The sequence below is a fragment of the Bufo gargarizans genome, chromosome 2 (assembly GCF_014858855.1).
Source record: "Bufo gargarizans isolate SCDJY-AF-19 chromosome 2, ASM1485885v1, whole genome shotgun sequence".
NCBI classification, from domain to species: Eukaryota; Metazoa; Chordata; class Amphibia; order Anura; family Bufonidae; genus Bufo; species Bufo gargarizans.
In genome coordinates, this window is record NC_058081.1 from 509,950,305 (window position 1) to 509,967,101 (window position 16,797).

General features: G+C 42.8%; 1 protein-coding gene across 2 annotated transcripts in view; it reads right to left on the minus strand.

Annotated features, from left to right (window-relative positions):
• Nucleotides 1-16,797, minus strand: part of CRACR2A (calcium release activated channel regulator 2A) — a 181,379-nt gene that overhangs the window by 91,847 nt on the left and 72,735 nt on the right. For both annotated transcript variants that reach the window (XM_044277943.1, XM_044277942.1), the window contains exons 2-3: nucleotides 12,282-12,521; nucleotides 8,822-8,933 (exon numbers count right to left, since the gene is read on the minus strand). In XM_044277943.1, the coding sequence (XP_044133878.1) occupies nucleotides 8,822-8,933; nucleotides 12,282-12,473 (304 nt within the window). In that variant the 5' untranslated portion in view covers nucleotides 12,474-12,521. The remainder of the gene's footprint in view (nucleotides 1-8,821; nucleotides 8,934-12,281; nucleotides 12,522-16,797) is intronic.

Here is a 16,797-nt window from a genome sequence, read left to right on the forward strand (position 1 = left end):
ATTTCTTCATACTAACTTAATTTAAGCACAACACACAGGCAGTGACACACTTTTTTTTCTGTAGTATTTCTTCATACTAACATAAATTAAGTACACTACTATTTATTTACATTTTGGGCAGGAATTCTGTGCCGTCATGGTGGATCCATGGAAAAGGAATTACCGGTAAGTCTAATTCAGATTTTCCCATTTCACCACCATGATGGCAAGATAGGTGGATTACTTAATTAATGGGGGGCTATGGCTTGGAGGACCTTCCTACCAAAGGATAGTTCTGAAGATCCTGACAAGTCGATCCTGTAATGCTTAATGAAGGTATGGACGTTAGACCAAGTCGCAGCCTTGCATATCTGCTCCAACGATGCGCCTGCTTTTTCTGCATAGAATGAAGAGACTGCCCTGGTGGAATGAGCCCTAACTTTAACGGGGAAAGAAAGATTTTGAAGTCGGTAGCAGTCATAGATCGTTTGCTTTATCCATCTGGCGATGGAGGCCCTAGAGGCAGCCTTCCCCTTATTTTTTTTCTCCAAACTGGACTAACAGATTGTCAGCCTTCCTGAATTCTTTAGACGCTTCAAGTTATCTCAGCACAACTCGTCTGACATCTAAAGAATTAAATTCCTCCTCCCTTATGTTTTTTGAGTGCAGAATGAAGGCAGCACTCTCTCCTGGTTTCTATGGAGGTCAGAAACTATCTTTGGAAGGAACCCTGGATCTGGTTTAAATATTATCCTATCATCCAAAATGGTTAAATGTGGATGTCTGATATAGAGGGCCTGAATTTCCCCTACTCTCCTAGCCAACGTAATTGCTATAAGGAAGGCTGTCTTGAGTGAGAGCATTTTGACTGTAGCATCTTCTAGAGGCTCAAGTGGACTTTTTGTTGGATCCTTTAGTACTATGTTTAAGTCCCAGGTTGGGATTCTAGGTCTGACAAAGGGTCTTAACCTGCTCACTGCTCTGAAAAACCTCTTAATCCACCGGTGCTTAGCTAAATCTGAGTAAAAAAAGACACTTAGGGCTGCAATCTGCACCTTCAGAGTCGAAGGACGGAGGCCTAAATCTAACCCCTGTTGTGGAAAGTCCAGAATTCTTTGTATATTTGGAGCTGACTGATTTATATCGTCTTGTTTTCACAAGGAGCATAACTTCTTCCAGATTTTGAAATAAATCTCAGATGTAACTTTTTTCCTACTGGCTTTGAGAGTGGAGATGACCTTCTCTGACAACCCCTGGCTCTTTAAGATTTCCGACTCAGGATCCAGGCTGTCAGCCTGAACAATTCTGGACGTGGGTGTATTAATGGACCTTGAGTCAGGATGTCTCTCTTGAGAGGAAGTATCCACAGATCCGATACAGCAAGATTTTTGAGAATCGAGAACCAGCTTCGTTTTGGCCAAAATGGTGTTATTAGGATAAGGTTTGGTCTGTCCTGGATAATTTTCTGGATAACTTTTGGAATCAGTTGAAACGGGGGGAACGCGTAAGCCAAAGTCCAATTCCAAGTCAGAGAGAAGGCATTTATGACCCAAGGGTTGTCTCTTGGGTTTAGGGAGCAGAATTGCTTCACTTTTGCATTTATCCTTGAGGCAAACAGATTTATGGCTGGAGAACCCCATATCTGTTCTATCAGGCTGAATGTCTTTGGATTTCGTGACCATTTGCCCTTGTCCAAGGTTGTGCAGCTCAAAAAATCAGCCACCTGATTCTGGGAGCCTTTTAGATGCACTGCCGATACTGATTTTATATTTTCTTCGGCCCATGAAAATATTTTCCCTGACAGCTTCATTAGTTGTTTTGATCTCGTTCCCCCTTGTTGCCTCAAATAAGACACCGTTGTTACGTTGTCGGATAAAATTTTTATCTGATGGCCCTTTATGAGATCCAATGCGGCTTTTAGTGTCTCCCATACCACCCTTAATTCTCTGTAGTTTGACGAGTGATCCGACATGGCTTACGGCCAAAGACCCTGAAAGAATTTTCCTTCTATGTTGCTCCCCAGCCTGTTTTGCTGGCATTTGTTTGAATTTGAATAAATTGAGACTTCTGCCAAGTCATTCCCTTTACTAGATTTGCCTACTGAGTCCAACATGTGAGTGACGACTTTACATGTTGTGGGATCAGAACCTTCCTGTCTAAGGATGTCTGTCTCCTGTCCCAGCACCTCAGTAGCCATAGTTGAAGAGTCCTGAAGTGGAACTGAGATCAAGGAACCGACACTATGCATGATAGAGCATGAATTTATTATCTGGAAATTTTGGACCTTCCCTCTTAAGCCCGTTGCTCTTTCTTTTGGAAGGAACGATGACTGTATTTCTGAGTCCCAAGAATTTTATACTTGTCTGGTGAAGAAGACATGATTTTTTTTATTTATTTACAATCCATCACAGATTGTCCAGCAAGGCTAGGAAGGAATTTAGGTCGCTTTCCATCCATTTTTCGGAATCTGCCAGTATTAGAAAGTTGTCTAAGTAAGGTTTTATTATTAGACCGTGATTCTTTAGATGAGCTACCATTTCTATGACTATTTAGGTAAAAACCCTGGGGGCCACGGAAATACCGAATGGGAGGGCTGAGAACTGGAAATGACAAACTTTCCCTGCACTGTCTTTTAGCGCAAACCTTAGGAACTTTTAAGACTGCTCTCTGATCGGTACATGCAGGGCCAGCTCCAGGCACATGTGGGCCCTTGGGCGATAAAGTCTCAGTGGGCCCCCTTGTGGCATTTTGCACAGCGCTTACAGCAAGGAAACTACATGTATTATAAATTAAATACCTTACACAGAGCATCCTACAGAGCGGATATATGTGAATCAGTCCTTATGTGCCTACTTTTATTTTCTACCCAGTGTTTAAGTCCCTCAGGTATACTCACAGATGTGTGTCCCCTCACAGTAGATATGCCAAGATATTCCCCCTTCATAGTAGATAAGCCAAGATATGTGCCCACTCACAGTATATATGCCAAGATATGTGCCCCCTCACAGTAGATATCCCAAAATATGTGCCCCTTCTCAGTTGACATGCCAAGATATGTGCTCCCTCACAGTAGATATGCCAAGATATGTGCCCCCTCACAGTAGATATGCCGAGATATGTGCCCCCTTCACAGTAGATATGCCAAGATATGTGCCCCCTTCACAGTAGATATGCCAAGATATGTACCTTCTTACGGTGGATATGCCAAGATAGGTGCCCAGTGCCCCCTTCACAGTGGTGATGCCCAAATGTGCTCCCTTCACAGGCAGTGAAAGAAACAACAACAAAAAAATACTCCTCGCCTCAATCACCTGGCTCCTCCCATGAACCGCACTCCCCATGAGCAGCAACAGGATACTGTGACACATCTCGCTGCTGTGTAGGAGGAGCAGAGGCTGATTCCCAGCCTGCCCCGCTCCTCCTACACAAATCAGCAGGACGATGTGTGAGGATATTGTGCTGGTGCTGCTTTGGAACGCTGGCGGCTCAATGGTGGAGCGGGGAGCGAATAGTTCCCTGCTTCAGTGGCGTGCCTACAGTGTTTGGCACCCGAGGTGGTTCCTTTCTCTGCACCCCCCATACTTAAAAAAAAATTGTACCCCCTCACAGTAGTATTGCCCTCATTACACAACCTTCAGGGTAGTTTTGTACAGATGTGTGCCCCCTTCACAGTAATAATCCCCATTGTGTCCCCTTCATAGTAATAATCACCATTGTGCCCACTTCATAGTAAAAATCCCCATTGTGCCACCTTCACAGTAATAATGCCCACTGTGTCCCTTTCACAATAATAATGCCCACTGTGCCCCCTTCATTGTAGTAATGCCCTGTGGATCTGTGCTCCCTCCATAGTAGAAACCCCCAGTGTGCCCCCTTCAAATTAGTAATGCCCCCTCCGTAGTAATAAAGACCTCTGTGCCCCCTCCATAGTAATAAAGTCCTCTATGCCCCTCCATAGTAATAAAGTCCTCCGTGCCCCCTCCATAGTAATAAAGTCCTCCCCATGCCCCCTCCATAGTAAAAAAGTCCTCTGTGAACCCTCGGTATTAAAAACAAAAAAACACAGTAACTACTCACCTTGTCCCATTCCTGAAGCTCACATACCTCTCTTCCCTGCAGCACTATGTAGGCAGAGCTTATGCAGATTACAGGGCTGCAGGCTCCGCCCACACATGCTGACAGTGCGATCCGTGCCTGCAGGCTGAATGGTGGAGCGGGGAGAAGTCTTCCTGCTTCACCATTCAGAGCGCCGCAGTCCTGAAGAAGGGGAGGAGCGGGGGAGCTGAGCGGTGAGTGACAGGATCCAGCTCCCAGCGCTCCAGCAATGAGCACTTCCATCTGTATTGATGGAAGCGCTCATTGCTTCCGGCCTCTGGCAGCTGTGCTGTGGGCCCTCGCAGGAGCTGTGGGCCCGGCACTTGCCCGGGTATGACGAGTGCTGACGCCGGCCTTGGGTACATGGTAATATGCGTCCTTCAGATCGATTGTGCACATTAGCATGTTCTCGCTTATTAGTTGAATTGTGGACGCAAGAGACTCCATCTTGAATTTTCTGTATAGAATGTTCCTGTTTAGTCCCTTTAGGTTTATTATTGTCCTTAATGTCCCGTCCGGTTTGGCTACTGAAAACAGAGTGGAGTAGAAACCCTCCTTTTCTTGAGAGGGGGGAACCTTTGTAATTGCCCCCAGATTTAACATTTCTAGGACGCTTTTCCAGAGTCTGTCTCTTAATCGTATTGACGATGGGGATGTGACCACTTATTTGTTTGGGGGAAGAGAGGAGAACTCTATCTTGTATCCCTTCGCCATGTCTAAAACCCAGAGATTTTATGTCATTTTCTCCCACTGAGAGAAGAACCCCTTTAGTCTTCCCCCAATCCTGGCGCCATTGCTTGTCGCTGGTCTAATTTTGGGGATTAAGGAGGAACCCCCTACCTCGGCTGCCCTTTGGGTAGCTCCACCTCCCCGTTTTCCCTCTAGCCCAATAGGATCTGTCTCTACCTCCAACAGTTTCCCTGTCCATAAAACCCCAGCATTTTGCCATCAATCTGTACAGTTAGGGTTCCCCAATGGGGGACTTACAATCACCGGTGCAGGAGTGTAATGGCCGACATGTTTGTGGACGTGATCCTCAGACCTCAGATCGGGATCCACCGTGGCATCCTGCATTTTTTACATGCGCAATCCTCCGGTGAATCTCACTTCCGGGACGCCCACTGCGTCATTGCGCCACCGAAAGTGATGTCAGACACCAATGCAACCACGTGGGGACTCTGGCCTGCACCTGCTTATCCCACCAGGGGAAAGGAAGGTGCACACGTGCCGGAAGCCCCGGACACAGGCATCCGATCTACAGATGCGAGGTCCGCGCTTTTTCCCCTGCTCAGCTTTGGTAATATACCGCCGGCGAGTACGGGAGTAGTCACAGCGATTCCTAAGCTAAGGGAGACTCCAGCCCCCGATGAGCCGGCAATGTGAATAAAGGTAAAACATGTATAAATCCATCTTCACCTCCTGACGAGCAGAGAGGCCTTTCTCTGTCCTGGCCCCTATAGGGACAGGAAAACACTGAAGTGGGGGCGGGGGCAATTTAATCTTTCCCTGTTTTCCTGCCCCTACAGAGGTCAGGGGTCAATCTCCTATCTTGCCGTCAAGGTGGTGAAATGGGAAAAATTATGTTTTAGTGTCTCCATATTCTGAGAGCTATAGTTTTTTATTTTTTGGGCGATTGCCTTACAGTATGTAGGAGCTCATTTTTTGTGGGATGAGGTGATCGTTTTATTGGTAACATTTTGGGGTGCATACGCCTTTTTGATCGCTTGGTGAGTGGCTTTTTTTTACACAGTTTTAATTTATTTTTTTGCGGTGTTTATAGGATGGGGAGGATCATGTGATATATTTATAGAGACGCTCGTTACGGACGTGGCAATAACTATGTGTACGCAGCATAGAAGGGGTTTATACACCGGCATTGGCTTTTACAGCGATGCAGGCCAATACAGCAGGGGCCCGGCTATTAGTGACTGCCACGGCCCTGCAGTGATCGGGCGCGCACTGCTCAGGTGCCCGCCCGATCACCATGACGTAATAGTATGTCCAACTGCGGGATGTTACTTGCCGCCATGAAGCATTATTACGTCATGTGTCGGGAAGGGGTTAATATGTGATAACAAAAAATAAAATAAAAAACAGACAAAAATTCTAAAGAGATTTTCTACGTATATTGAGTTGAAAACAAATACCCCTTTCTGACAGAAGTGTCCCTTTATTAGTTGTACCATGCTATATACATTTACAGTAGTTCCCTCTAAAGCTTGCATCTATATGTCAAAATTGCGAACCTAAAAACTAAATCAGACATAGAAAGAAAGCTCACCACCTCAGGATATACACCAGCGTGCGAGAAGCTCCCAGAGTAAGGTAAACACTATGGGGTAAAGTAGAACTAGCTTAGTTGCCCATAGCAACCAATCAGATTACTCCATTCATTTTCCAAGGGAGCTGTCAAAAGTTAAAGATGAAATCTGATTAGTTGCTATGGGCAACTGTCAGGTGTACTTTATATGACCCCATATATATGCAGATTCCAGCACCACTGGAAATTAGCACTAGGTTATCTACTCTGTATAGCCTCATGCACACGACCGTTGTTTTGGTCAACATCCGAGCCGCAGTCTTTGCGGCTTGGATGTGGACCCATTCACTTCAATGGGGCCGCAAAAGCACTCCGTTGCTCCGTTCCGTGGTCTGCAAAAAAAATATAACCTGTCCTATTACTTGTCCGTTTTGCGGACAAGAATAGGCAGTTATATCAATTGCTGTCCGTGGCATTCCGCCATCCGTGTTTTGCGGATCCGCAATTTGTGGACCCTAAAACACACAACGGTCGTGTGCATGAGGCCTATCTGAGATTTTAATGCTGAATCCAATAAAAGTAATGTTTTAACTGGACATTGTGTGGCTCTGGAATCTAAAAAAAATCTAGAAATTAATAATACAATCATTTATTGGATAATGGAGCGGTACATTTGACCTGTGACTTGTGGTGCCAAAGTATCAGGGGTGGATTGGCCATAGACCTTACAGGGAAACTTCCCGGTGGGGCGATACCTAGGGGGCTGCGTAGGCCCTCTTCGCAGCTGCCCAGTGGAAGCTTTTGGGGATGTATTTTGTGCTGCTGGCTGCAGTATTTTGTGATGGACTGTGGTATTTGGCTCTGTTGGGGTGGTATAATGTGCCACAATATGGAATTGGTGGCCCTGCCTTCCATCAGTTTGGACTCAACTACAAAACGGGGCCACTTTTAGTATTTTTTCCAGGGCCACCTTGAATTCGCAGTCCTCCCCTGCAAAGTATGCTTGTCATGTTTTGGGTGGTTTTTTTTACATTTTGTAGAAGGCTATTGTTTGTCTGGGAGCCAGAAATGCCCGTAAAACTGTCAACATTTTACACATAGATTAATGAAGGCGCTATTTCTACAACCGCACACTATAACCATAAAATGCAGAGTAAAAAATAATATAACAAATATTTTTATGTGAGTGTGGCCAGTAATGTGCAGATGCCTTTAACATGTGACATTTTTATATCCAATTTACCACAAGAGAGACTGGTCAGGTGAGATGCTTTTCTCTGCCCTTTCTGTAAATGGTCAGAAACCTCTTCAGTCTCCAACAAATAAAAAGTGATACAATTAATAGAAGACAAACAATACTGCTGTAATAAAGTAACGCTAGCAATACCCTGCCAAGCCTGCCCTTTCAGGCAGAGAAACATAACTGGCTAATCAGCAGCCGGAGATCCCCTGAAATACTCTGCTTGTTCCACCAAAGTAGGTTGCGAGCTACATATGTAGTACCCCAGAGCGGGCACTACCATTCCTACAACCTGCTACTCTATCTAATAGGCTAACCAGTAATGTCATCTGTATATCTGATTCCAGGTCCTTTGATATTGTGCCTTAATAGTATTGCTATGTAACAGTTATTTATTGTATTTAATGCATTATGCCTGGTTTACCAGCAGGTGGCAGTGTGTCTGTCAGAGCTATAGGTAGAATGGAACTAACCATTCCATTCTTTTCCACTCTTTGGAAGATGAATGGCGTCTTGCCTGTTGTGGGTGAGTTGAGCCTGAGTTTTGGTCCTAGCCAGAGGCTAGAGAAGTAGTGCAGTGCAGTCCTTCCTAGAAGCCTGAAGTTGTAGCTGAGACCCTGGAGTCTGTCAAAGTGTGGTCAGAAGCCCACCGGGCTGGACGCACAGTTCGTTCTTCCCCCCATTTGTAAGTGCCCTACTATACAGTACATTATAGTTTGCTCATAGGGGTTGTGCTAAGTTTACAAGCCCAAGGTCCAAACGCTGGCACCAACCCCACGAACAGGAGTCCCATTCCAACAGGTCGAGTGTGCTCCCTGCCTCTCTATGCATTCTCTTTGGGAGCGCTAACTTAAAAAAATCAGCACAACTCCTTGAGCAATCTTCTAGATAGATTTTTTATGTATTTTCTGCCTCTGTTGCTTTGGATCCCTCAGTGTCTGCTGTTTGGACTGGAAAGCGATTTCTCGATTTATTCCTATTAGACTAATGCCAAAGCTCTCATAGGAATCCAGCGAGTCTCATCAGAGGTCGGATGATCTAATCAATATGTAAAAGTGTTAAAGAAAGTATTGCAAACACCAGGGAAGGGTATGAGTTAAGGGTTTGAAGAAACACAGAGGACAGTCACCTGCCGTCCCCTCAGGGTCTGCACTCGTTATAGCACCAGGTATCAGTTTTGCCTGGAGTGTCCTTTTAAATGTAGTTTGTCAGCGGTACCTATCCAAAGACTTGTAGAAAACACTCACTAAATCCTGTAGTGAATTCTTCTAGCGTCAGATATCCATTCCCATCTGAATCCAGGGTATCGAAAACGTTTTCCAGTTCATCCAGGCTAAGAGGCAGCTCTCCATGAAGCCTCTAGAAGAAATAAGGACCAGTGTTAAGAACTTACATAGCACAGTTATGAATCCACCAACGTCATCATGGTATCTTCATACTGTGTGGATCCAGAAGAAGGAAAAACTAATAATTTAATATAAATGACAATGAATCCTTCCTAACCTCAATAATTGATATGTCTAATCTAAGTCTCAAACAGTATGTCCAGAGAGCCTACCTGGCAGGGGCTGTTGTTAGAGTATGTAGGCCATAAATGTCCTATGGGTGGAGTCCCACTATTATCTCAGGAACAGGTCCCCAGCATGAATGAAGAGCATGCCACACATGCGGCATACTCTCCATTAAGTGGTACTTCCAAAACAGCCAGGCTACTATTTGGCTAAGTGCTATACCAGTGTATGGAGAGGACATCGAGCATCTGCAGCCAGCCCTCCACTCACTGCTATGGGACTTCTGAAATCAGCCAAGACATAGCAGTGAATGGAGAAAATGTGCACTCACATTCTGCCCTTGTTCAGCCCTCTTTCTAAGCATGTCATTTCACATCCTATGCTGAATCTGATTGGTCAGAGCTCTTTTTGACTCAAGGTAAAGGTCGCTGAAAAATTATATAAAGAGACACAAAAAAGTAATTGATATCAGTAAAATAAATGCCCACAATAGAATATACTATATATTATACTATATACTATAATAAACTGATACAAATCACACCCTACACATTACTGACAGCTACACATTAAAGGGGTTATCCCATGATTAATGTAAAACATGGAAATCTAGTATGTACATGAGAATCTCTATCTAACAAAGTTACAACCAGCCCTGTACCTCACATGGATCTCCCAATTCATTGCTCCAATTGCTCTGCTAGCTCTATCTCAAGTTGGCAGCTCAAGGAGAGTGTCCTTTCTGCTGAAAATCAGGGGGGGGGTCCTTTCTGCTGCAGCTATCTCCCTATCACAGCTAAGGAGGCAAAGAAATAAGAAAAGCAAAAAAAAAAAGAAAAACTGCATGTGGCGCTATACAGATACATTTTATTGAATATCTCAGAGGCTATACTTAATTTTACATGTAATTAGAAAAGTATTCAGATCCAGGTGCTGGTTTGAAAACTGTAGAATATTTTTTAATGGGACAACCCCTTTAGGCAAATCAAGCTAAAGGGCTGTTTAGATAACAGGAAATTGAAAATAAATATTTTCTACTAATTAAAACTTTCCTGGTACAGTAGTTTAATGAAGTGGAGGAGACAATGTCCCTATCTTTAAAGGTTTAGGCTAATCCTAGTGTGTCAACTTTTGACCATTGAAACAAAAAGCAATGGAGCTTGTGGTCACATGATTAGTAGTATTAACATCACAATAAACATCAAAAGTTATAGTGTACACTACAATACAGTATCCACTGCATAGTCCTCTTCATACCGCTCTGACTCCTCCCACTGGTGACATCATCAAAGATCCTTTAACTGCACAAGTCAGAGCCTACATGTATTTCCTTGAATGATCTTTCAGTCTTCTCTCCTGCCTGCACTGATCACACAGATCAGGACTGAGAAAGAGAGGTGCGCACATGCACAGCTCTCTCATTGTAGGGGTTGTGTCACTTCAGCAAGTGGAAATGAGCAGTGTATACTGGGATGGAAAAATAAAGCAAACCGGCAAAGGAAGCAATATGGGTAATAACAATACATTAGTGGCTTATATTAACTTTCTCTACATGATAAATGCCACTTGCTAAAATGAAACACAACAAGGGAGCAGTCAGGGAGGTCTGGCACTGCGGGAGCACTCTAACTGCAGACTATAAGTGGTGATCCTGTGGTGTCACTGGGAAAGACAGCGAAGCCTTGCTGCCAGGTTCCCCACCAGAGTATAGTTGATTGATGGGAGTCCAAGGAATAGAACAACCTGCGATTCTCTTATATTGGGGGGACCTTTGTAATTTAATGGGGCATCGTCCAAAGTTGGCAAATGGTTTAATTCTGTTCTAAGACCTTGCAAAAATAACATCAGGAGATCAACTGGAAATATAGAATTTTTTTTTTTTGCACTGGGATGCATTCATAATGTAAGCAGTGAATTGGTAGAAGATGTAAACTGAAAATCAATAGTGCAAGTGTCTGATGATATATCTATATACATATATATGTATATTAATAAGGCAGACCTCTCTGACCTCACCAGTGGGGTAGACAGCTTACAGCTTAGCTTTTATTTGTCTCTAACAATAGTGAATTTCCAATTGTATCAAATCAACTCAAGGGAGAGTTAAGGAGCTTAAGGAGCCAAGGTCGAAAACGCCACTATATCAGGAGGATCTGAATAGCCACAGGTTGTCACACGGTCTATTTTTAACAAAATATATATTAGATCATTTCTGTTGCTACCTTCTCTTCCAACCTATGAGACATTGTGATGTCACGTCTTTTATTACTGAGTCTATGATCAAATTTTACGAAACTTTGTCAAATCAGAAAACGGACTGGAATGGTCCTTGAAAAAATGAGGAATCTTAACCCAGAATATGCAGTTTACCTGACACTCGTAGTAATAAATACAATATAGTTTAGTGTTAGATCCACTTCAGGATATACACATTTAGACTGCTCTATTTTCTTTAGATCTATTATGTTACTGTAGATGCTGCTTCTTTTTTACCAAAGATAAAAGCAAAGAGTGAAGTTGAGCTTTTATTTACCATCTTCCTACATATCATCTACTGTATTTCTAGTACTAAATCCAAAAAATGTTTATTTAGACACATACAAATGAGGTAGATAGATAGTGGATTGATATATTGTCTAGAATGATGCATTAGATAGATAGATAGATAGATAGATAGATAGATAGATAGATAGATAGATAATAGAAAAGAAAGAAAGAAGCTAGATATTTATAATGGTAGATAGATAGATAGATAGATAGATAGATAGATAGATAGAGGAAAAAAGGCAGCAGCACTATATAGGTATGCCAGGTGCAAATCCCACAGCGGTTCCTTGACATGGAATGGTAAAGTAAGGCAGCAAAATGAAGGCAGCACTGCGGTCTTCAAAATTTGAAGACCGGAGTGCTGCCTTCATTTTGCTGCCTTAGATAGATAGATAGATAGATATAAAGAGGTTTATAATAAAACAGAATATGTGATAGATTAATAGTTTTATAATAGAAGAGAAAAAAGGATGAAAGATCGAAAGATAAAGAGAGGAATATACAGTATATAGAGATGATAGTCTGATATGTTGGAAAACTTTTTTTACTTACTTTTTGCTTCCATATTAGGTAAGATAAAAATGTTAGCCAAACTTATTTCCTAGATTGTGTGTAAAAGAATATTCTGCCTCTGGTCTCCTGTTCTTACCTGCATATCACGACGTGTAATGAAGCCTTTATCCTCAATATCACAGATCTGGAAAAACTCATGTGCTTTCCCCAGCATTATCTGTGGCCCCGGTTCTTGGCCGCTTGTCCATTTCAGTTCATTTCTTGAGGCCTCTTGTCCATGTGACCTGTGCTTGACTTGTAGTGTTGAAGAATTTTCTAAAGCGGCCATTGCGCTGTCTGCTTCTTCTTGTAGAAGCTTCAAACTCTGGTCAAGAACCTGGATGTTAAAGGTAGAAAAAAAAACGAAAGTGCATTAGAGTCTCGCAGTGATGCTTCTGATCATCTCTTAGCAACCATCTCTTTAATTAGCCATGAAAGGCAGAAAAAAGGGCTTTTTGAAAATCCCAGCCTAATTCTGTTTCTTTAATAAACTGGACTGAAACACACCATGCACAGGCAAATACGCTAGAAGAATAGGAAAATAATTACCTTCCTTCAGAGCAGGGCCATAGGAAGACAGGTAATACAAAGCGTAGTGTTCTTCAAGCATTTTATAGATTAACTCATTGTCTAGCACCATAGTCAACCCCCTATAGCGTAATGTTACATTAGTTGTGCAGTGACCAAGGGGTATTACTGTCACTGTAATAAATTGTAATTCTAAAAGACTGTATATGGGGAAATAGGTTATTATGCCATCCCTATATTCAGTTTCTAGGTGTGGGCTGGTCCCACCCTTTCTATCTGAGGGCTGTGAATAGCATGTGATGAGTAGCTGGTGAGTGAGAACTGCCACCATGAATACCACTACCCCAGAATCCATGCCACCACTAGTCCTCTTCTCTACCCTCCTGAGCTTGCTGCAGTAACACTGACACATCCGCATCCACCTTATGTGACTGCATTCCATGACTGCAGGTCTCGAGTGTGACTGCCACCTTTGGCCTCCATATAGCTACTCCCTGCTCTACCAGTGGTTCATCATGGTATATTACAGAGACATTGTCTTCATTACCGGAGTGTTTACCCCCCTTTCTTACCGGGCCAATTTATCAGTTTTCTAACTGCACATAACTTTTCCCAGGACACATTAGACCTTTCTTTTGTGCCACTAGATATTAGAAATGGTATAAAAGAGACCAGTCATAACCCCTAGTTGTCTGCAGATAGGGGTCAGTGTTCAGTAGGAGAGACTTTGCCAGGCTACATGAGTGACCAGAAGAAGACGCTGAGATGGGGCCACAGACCCTGGGTCACCAACTCTTTAACCAGGAAGCCAGCTGGACAACTGAGCCACAGACCCTGGGTCACCAGCCCTTTGGCCAGGGTACCAGTCTTCTGAGAGAGAGAGAGGGTCTGGTAGCAGAGGCCTTTCCTCAACATAGAACATAAGGAGGAGACTGGAGAAGCCATCTCAGTGCCTTGCCTGCATTGTTTTGCACTTGCCTAGCACTCCTCCAGTAGAGAAGCACACTGGTTTATTGCAATGCCTGAGTGGGGTGCACCACACCTTACCATCCCTTCCGGAAAATAGCAACACATAGTGACACCTCAATGGTGTCTGGGGGACTCAGTGTAGTGTTGGGGCCACCCCAACCTGACCACTGCATATATTTTCCAGGATCTTGAATCATAGTCCATTCTTGGATTTATGGTTCCAGAGTTTTATTGTTGTCTGTATTGTAGTTGTGTTAGCTGAGGGTTTTGATTTCTTGTTAGGTTTTATTTCTTACCTACATTCATTACTCTTTACCTGTTCCATTGCCAGACTTTATTTCCCTCATTTTATAATTAAACCTATTCTCATAGATATATTAGTCCAGCACTCTGAAATCTGCCTCATAAAGGTTATTATAACCAATAATATCACCATATAATGACAATATAGTGGTCACATATGGTACCAAGTCTACTAAAGCAAGAAAATAAATAGAGTACAGTTAAAAGGGTTTTCCAAGATATTTTTACTGATGACCTATCCTCTCCATTTAACCATCAGATGCCATCGTCGAATGTGACCACAGCATCTGGGATCTCATAAACCTGGGAGCACACGCTCCAAGTCAAGCACCAGCTCCCCCTAGTGGGGATTGGAGGAGCTGGATGGTGTGTGCAGCAGCCTTGATCCTCCTTAATGATCCAAGGCTGTCGCACATTAGATCCTATGGACACCCTGCCTGTAGCAGGGCTCCATAGGAACATGATGTGTGTCTCAGACACCAATGCTAATGCATGTGGGTCCATGAGAGAAGCAATCTAATGATTGCTTGCTCATGTTTCCTAGCGGAACTATAAAAAAATGTAATAAATAAATAAATGTTTTTAAAAATATAAAAAATGTATAAAAATTCAAATCAACCCTCTTTCCGTAAAATCAAAAGTAAAAAATAAAACAAAAACATCATGGGCATCGCTGCATGCAAAAACCCAACATACTATTAAAATATAAAAATATTCATCCCATATGGCAAACGGCAATACGGAAAAAAAAAATCAAAATAGCCCTTTGGCCATTTTTTGGTCACTTCACCTCCCACAAAAATAAATAAAAATGATAAAAAAAACTCATACCCACCCCAAAATGAAAAGTTCATCACCATACAAAAATGAGCCCTCAAACCACTCTGTATACATAACTACAAAAAAGTTATTGTGGGTCAGAATATGGAGATGAAAAGTTTTTTTTTTTCCTAGGTTTAATTTTTGGGGTCAGTATTAAAACACAAGAAAAACTACACAAATATATATAGATATATATATATATATATATATATATATATACATATATATTATATATGCACACACAAACATTCACATACACACTGCATGTACTATACTGTACAGTGTAATAGATGCAGTGGACACAGGTATGTAGTATACACAGCAGTGTACTGATATGTGAGGAATGAGCTGTAATTTATACCTCATACCTAAAATATCAGTACACTGCTGTATATACTGGTCAGAAATGGGTAGAGGGAGGGGCTATAAATGGGGCATGGGGGCTATGGGGCCTAGTGATTTCTATGTACTCCCCTGCTACTACTACAGCTATTCTGACTTTGCTGCTATGAGGGACACTGTTAAGACATTCTCACACCTTGACATGTTCTGGCTAGACGTGTCTTCAAGACCCTGTATCTTGCAGTGGACACTACAGCCATTATTGCCAATGTACTGTTCCCAGCCATAGATTGAAATGAAGGAGACTTTAGCAAAATAGAGAGGAAAGAAGGTCATAATTCCCATCAGTTTGAACTGTGTCTGCTATAATTGGATGTACTATGGCTCACATTTTGCACTTAAGTTAAGAGAGATGTTTATTCTACCTTTGATTTTATGACTCCTACCACCATATGCTGGCCATTACACACTACACACCCTGTCATGTACCCATACAGACACTTAACAGGCACCCCAACTACCATTAGGCAGGAGCCCCAGAACCAGGATATGCCCCACTACCACTCCCATCCTCCGCTCCAGCCCCTCCTGGGCTCAATGCATGTGTGAATGCTCAATAGCCCGTATGCTGGCCATATACATGAGATCAAAGTTGGCCAATGATCTTTTTTTTTTTAAATGAACGATAGTTTGCGATGGCCAATGGCAAACTTCTGTCAGCTGTCGTCAACCAGATTGGAAAATGTTGTCAAAGTGATCTGACAAATTTGGCAGATCATTTGCCGTTGTGCTGAAGGACCAGGGATTAGTGGCATGTTGCCGGTAGGATCGTTTAGAAACAATCCCACAGATGATTGATCAGCTGCATTCTCTCATGTATTTGGCAGGCTTTAGAGTAAGAGGGCTTAGCTACCACTACCTTCTTGCTTATTGACTTATGTCTTGGGAGAGAATCCTTCTGTAGGCTCACATCCCAGCACCCTAATTAACATTAACCCACTTCCCTATAAGGCCTCATGCACACGGCCGTTGTTTTAGTCCGCATCTGAGCCACAGTTTTGGCGGCTCGGATGCAGACCTATTCACTTCAATAGGGCCGCAAAAGATGCAGACAGCGCTCCGTGTGCTGTCCGCATCCGTTGCTCCGTTCCGTGGCCCAGCAAAAAAAGATAACATGTCCTATTCTTGTCCACGCTTTGCGGACAAGAATAGGCAGTTATATTAAAGGCTGTCTGTGCCGTTCCACAAATTGCGGAACGCATACAGACGCCATCTGTGTTTTGCGGACCGCAAAACACACAGCGATCGTGTGCATGTAGCCTAAATGTATGAATAAATTGCCCACGAGGTGTTACCATTCTCTTTGTTATAATTCTCTATTTTTGGCTAAATTTTTTAAGTCATGTCTTGACAATATTATCATATCTGATGCAATGACATACAAAGACTTGCCAATACTAGCTTGTTCTATAATCGAAGAATACAGGTCATATCATCCATGACTCAGATCTTACTGTCTTATTATTTTAGAGACCAAAAGGACAAAATCATCAAAATGTGTGGAGGAGAGACTGATAGAGAAAGTGAATCCCAGGAATAACCTTGGAATGCAAGGGGAAATACAAGTAAACATCAGGGAAACAACAATA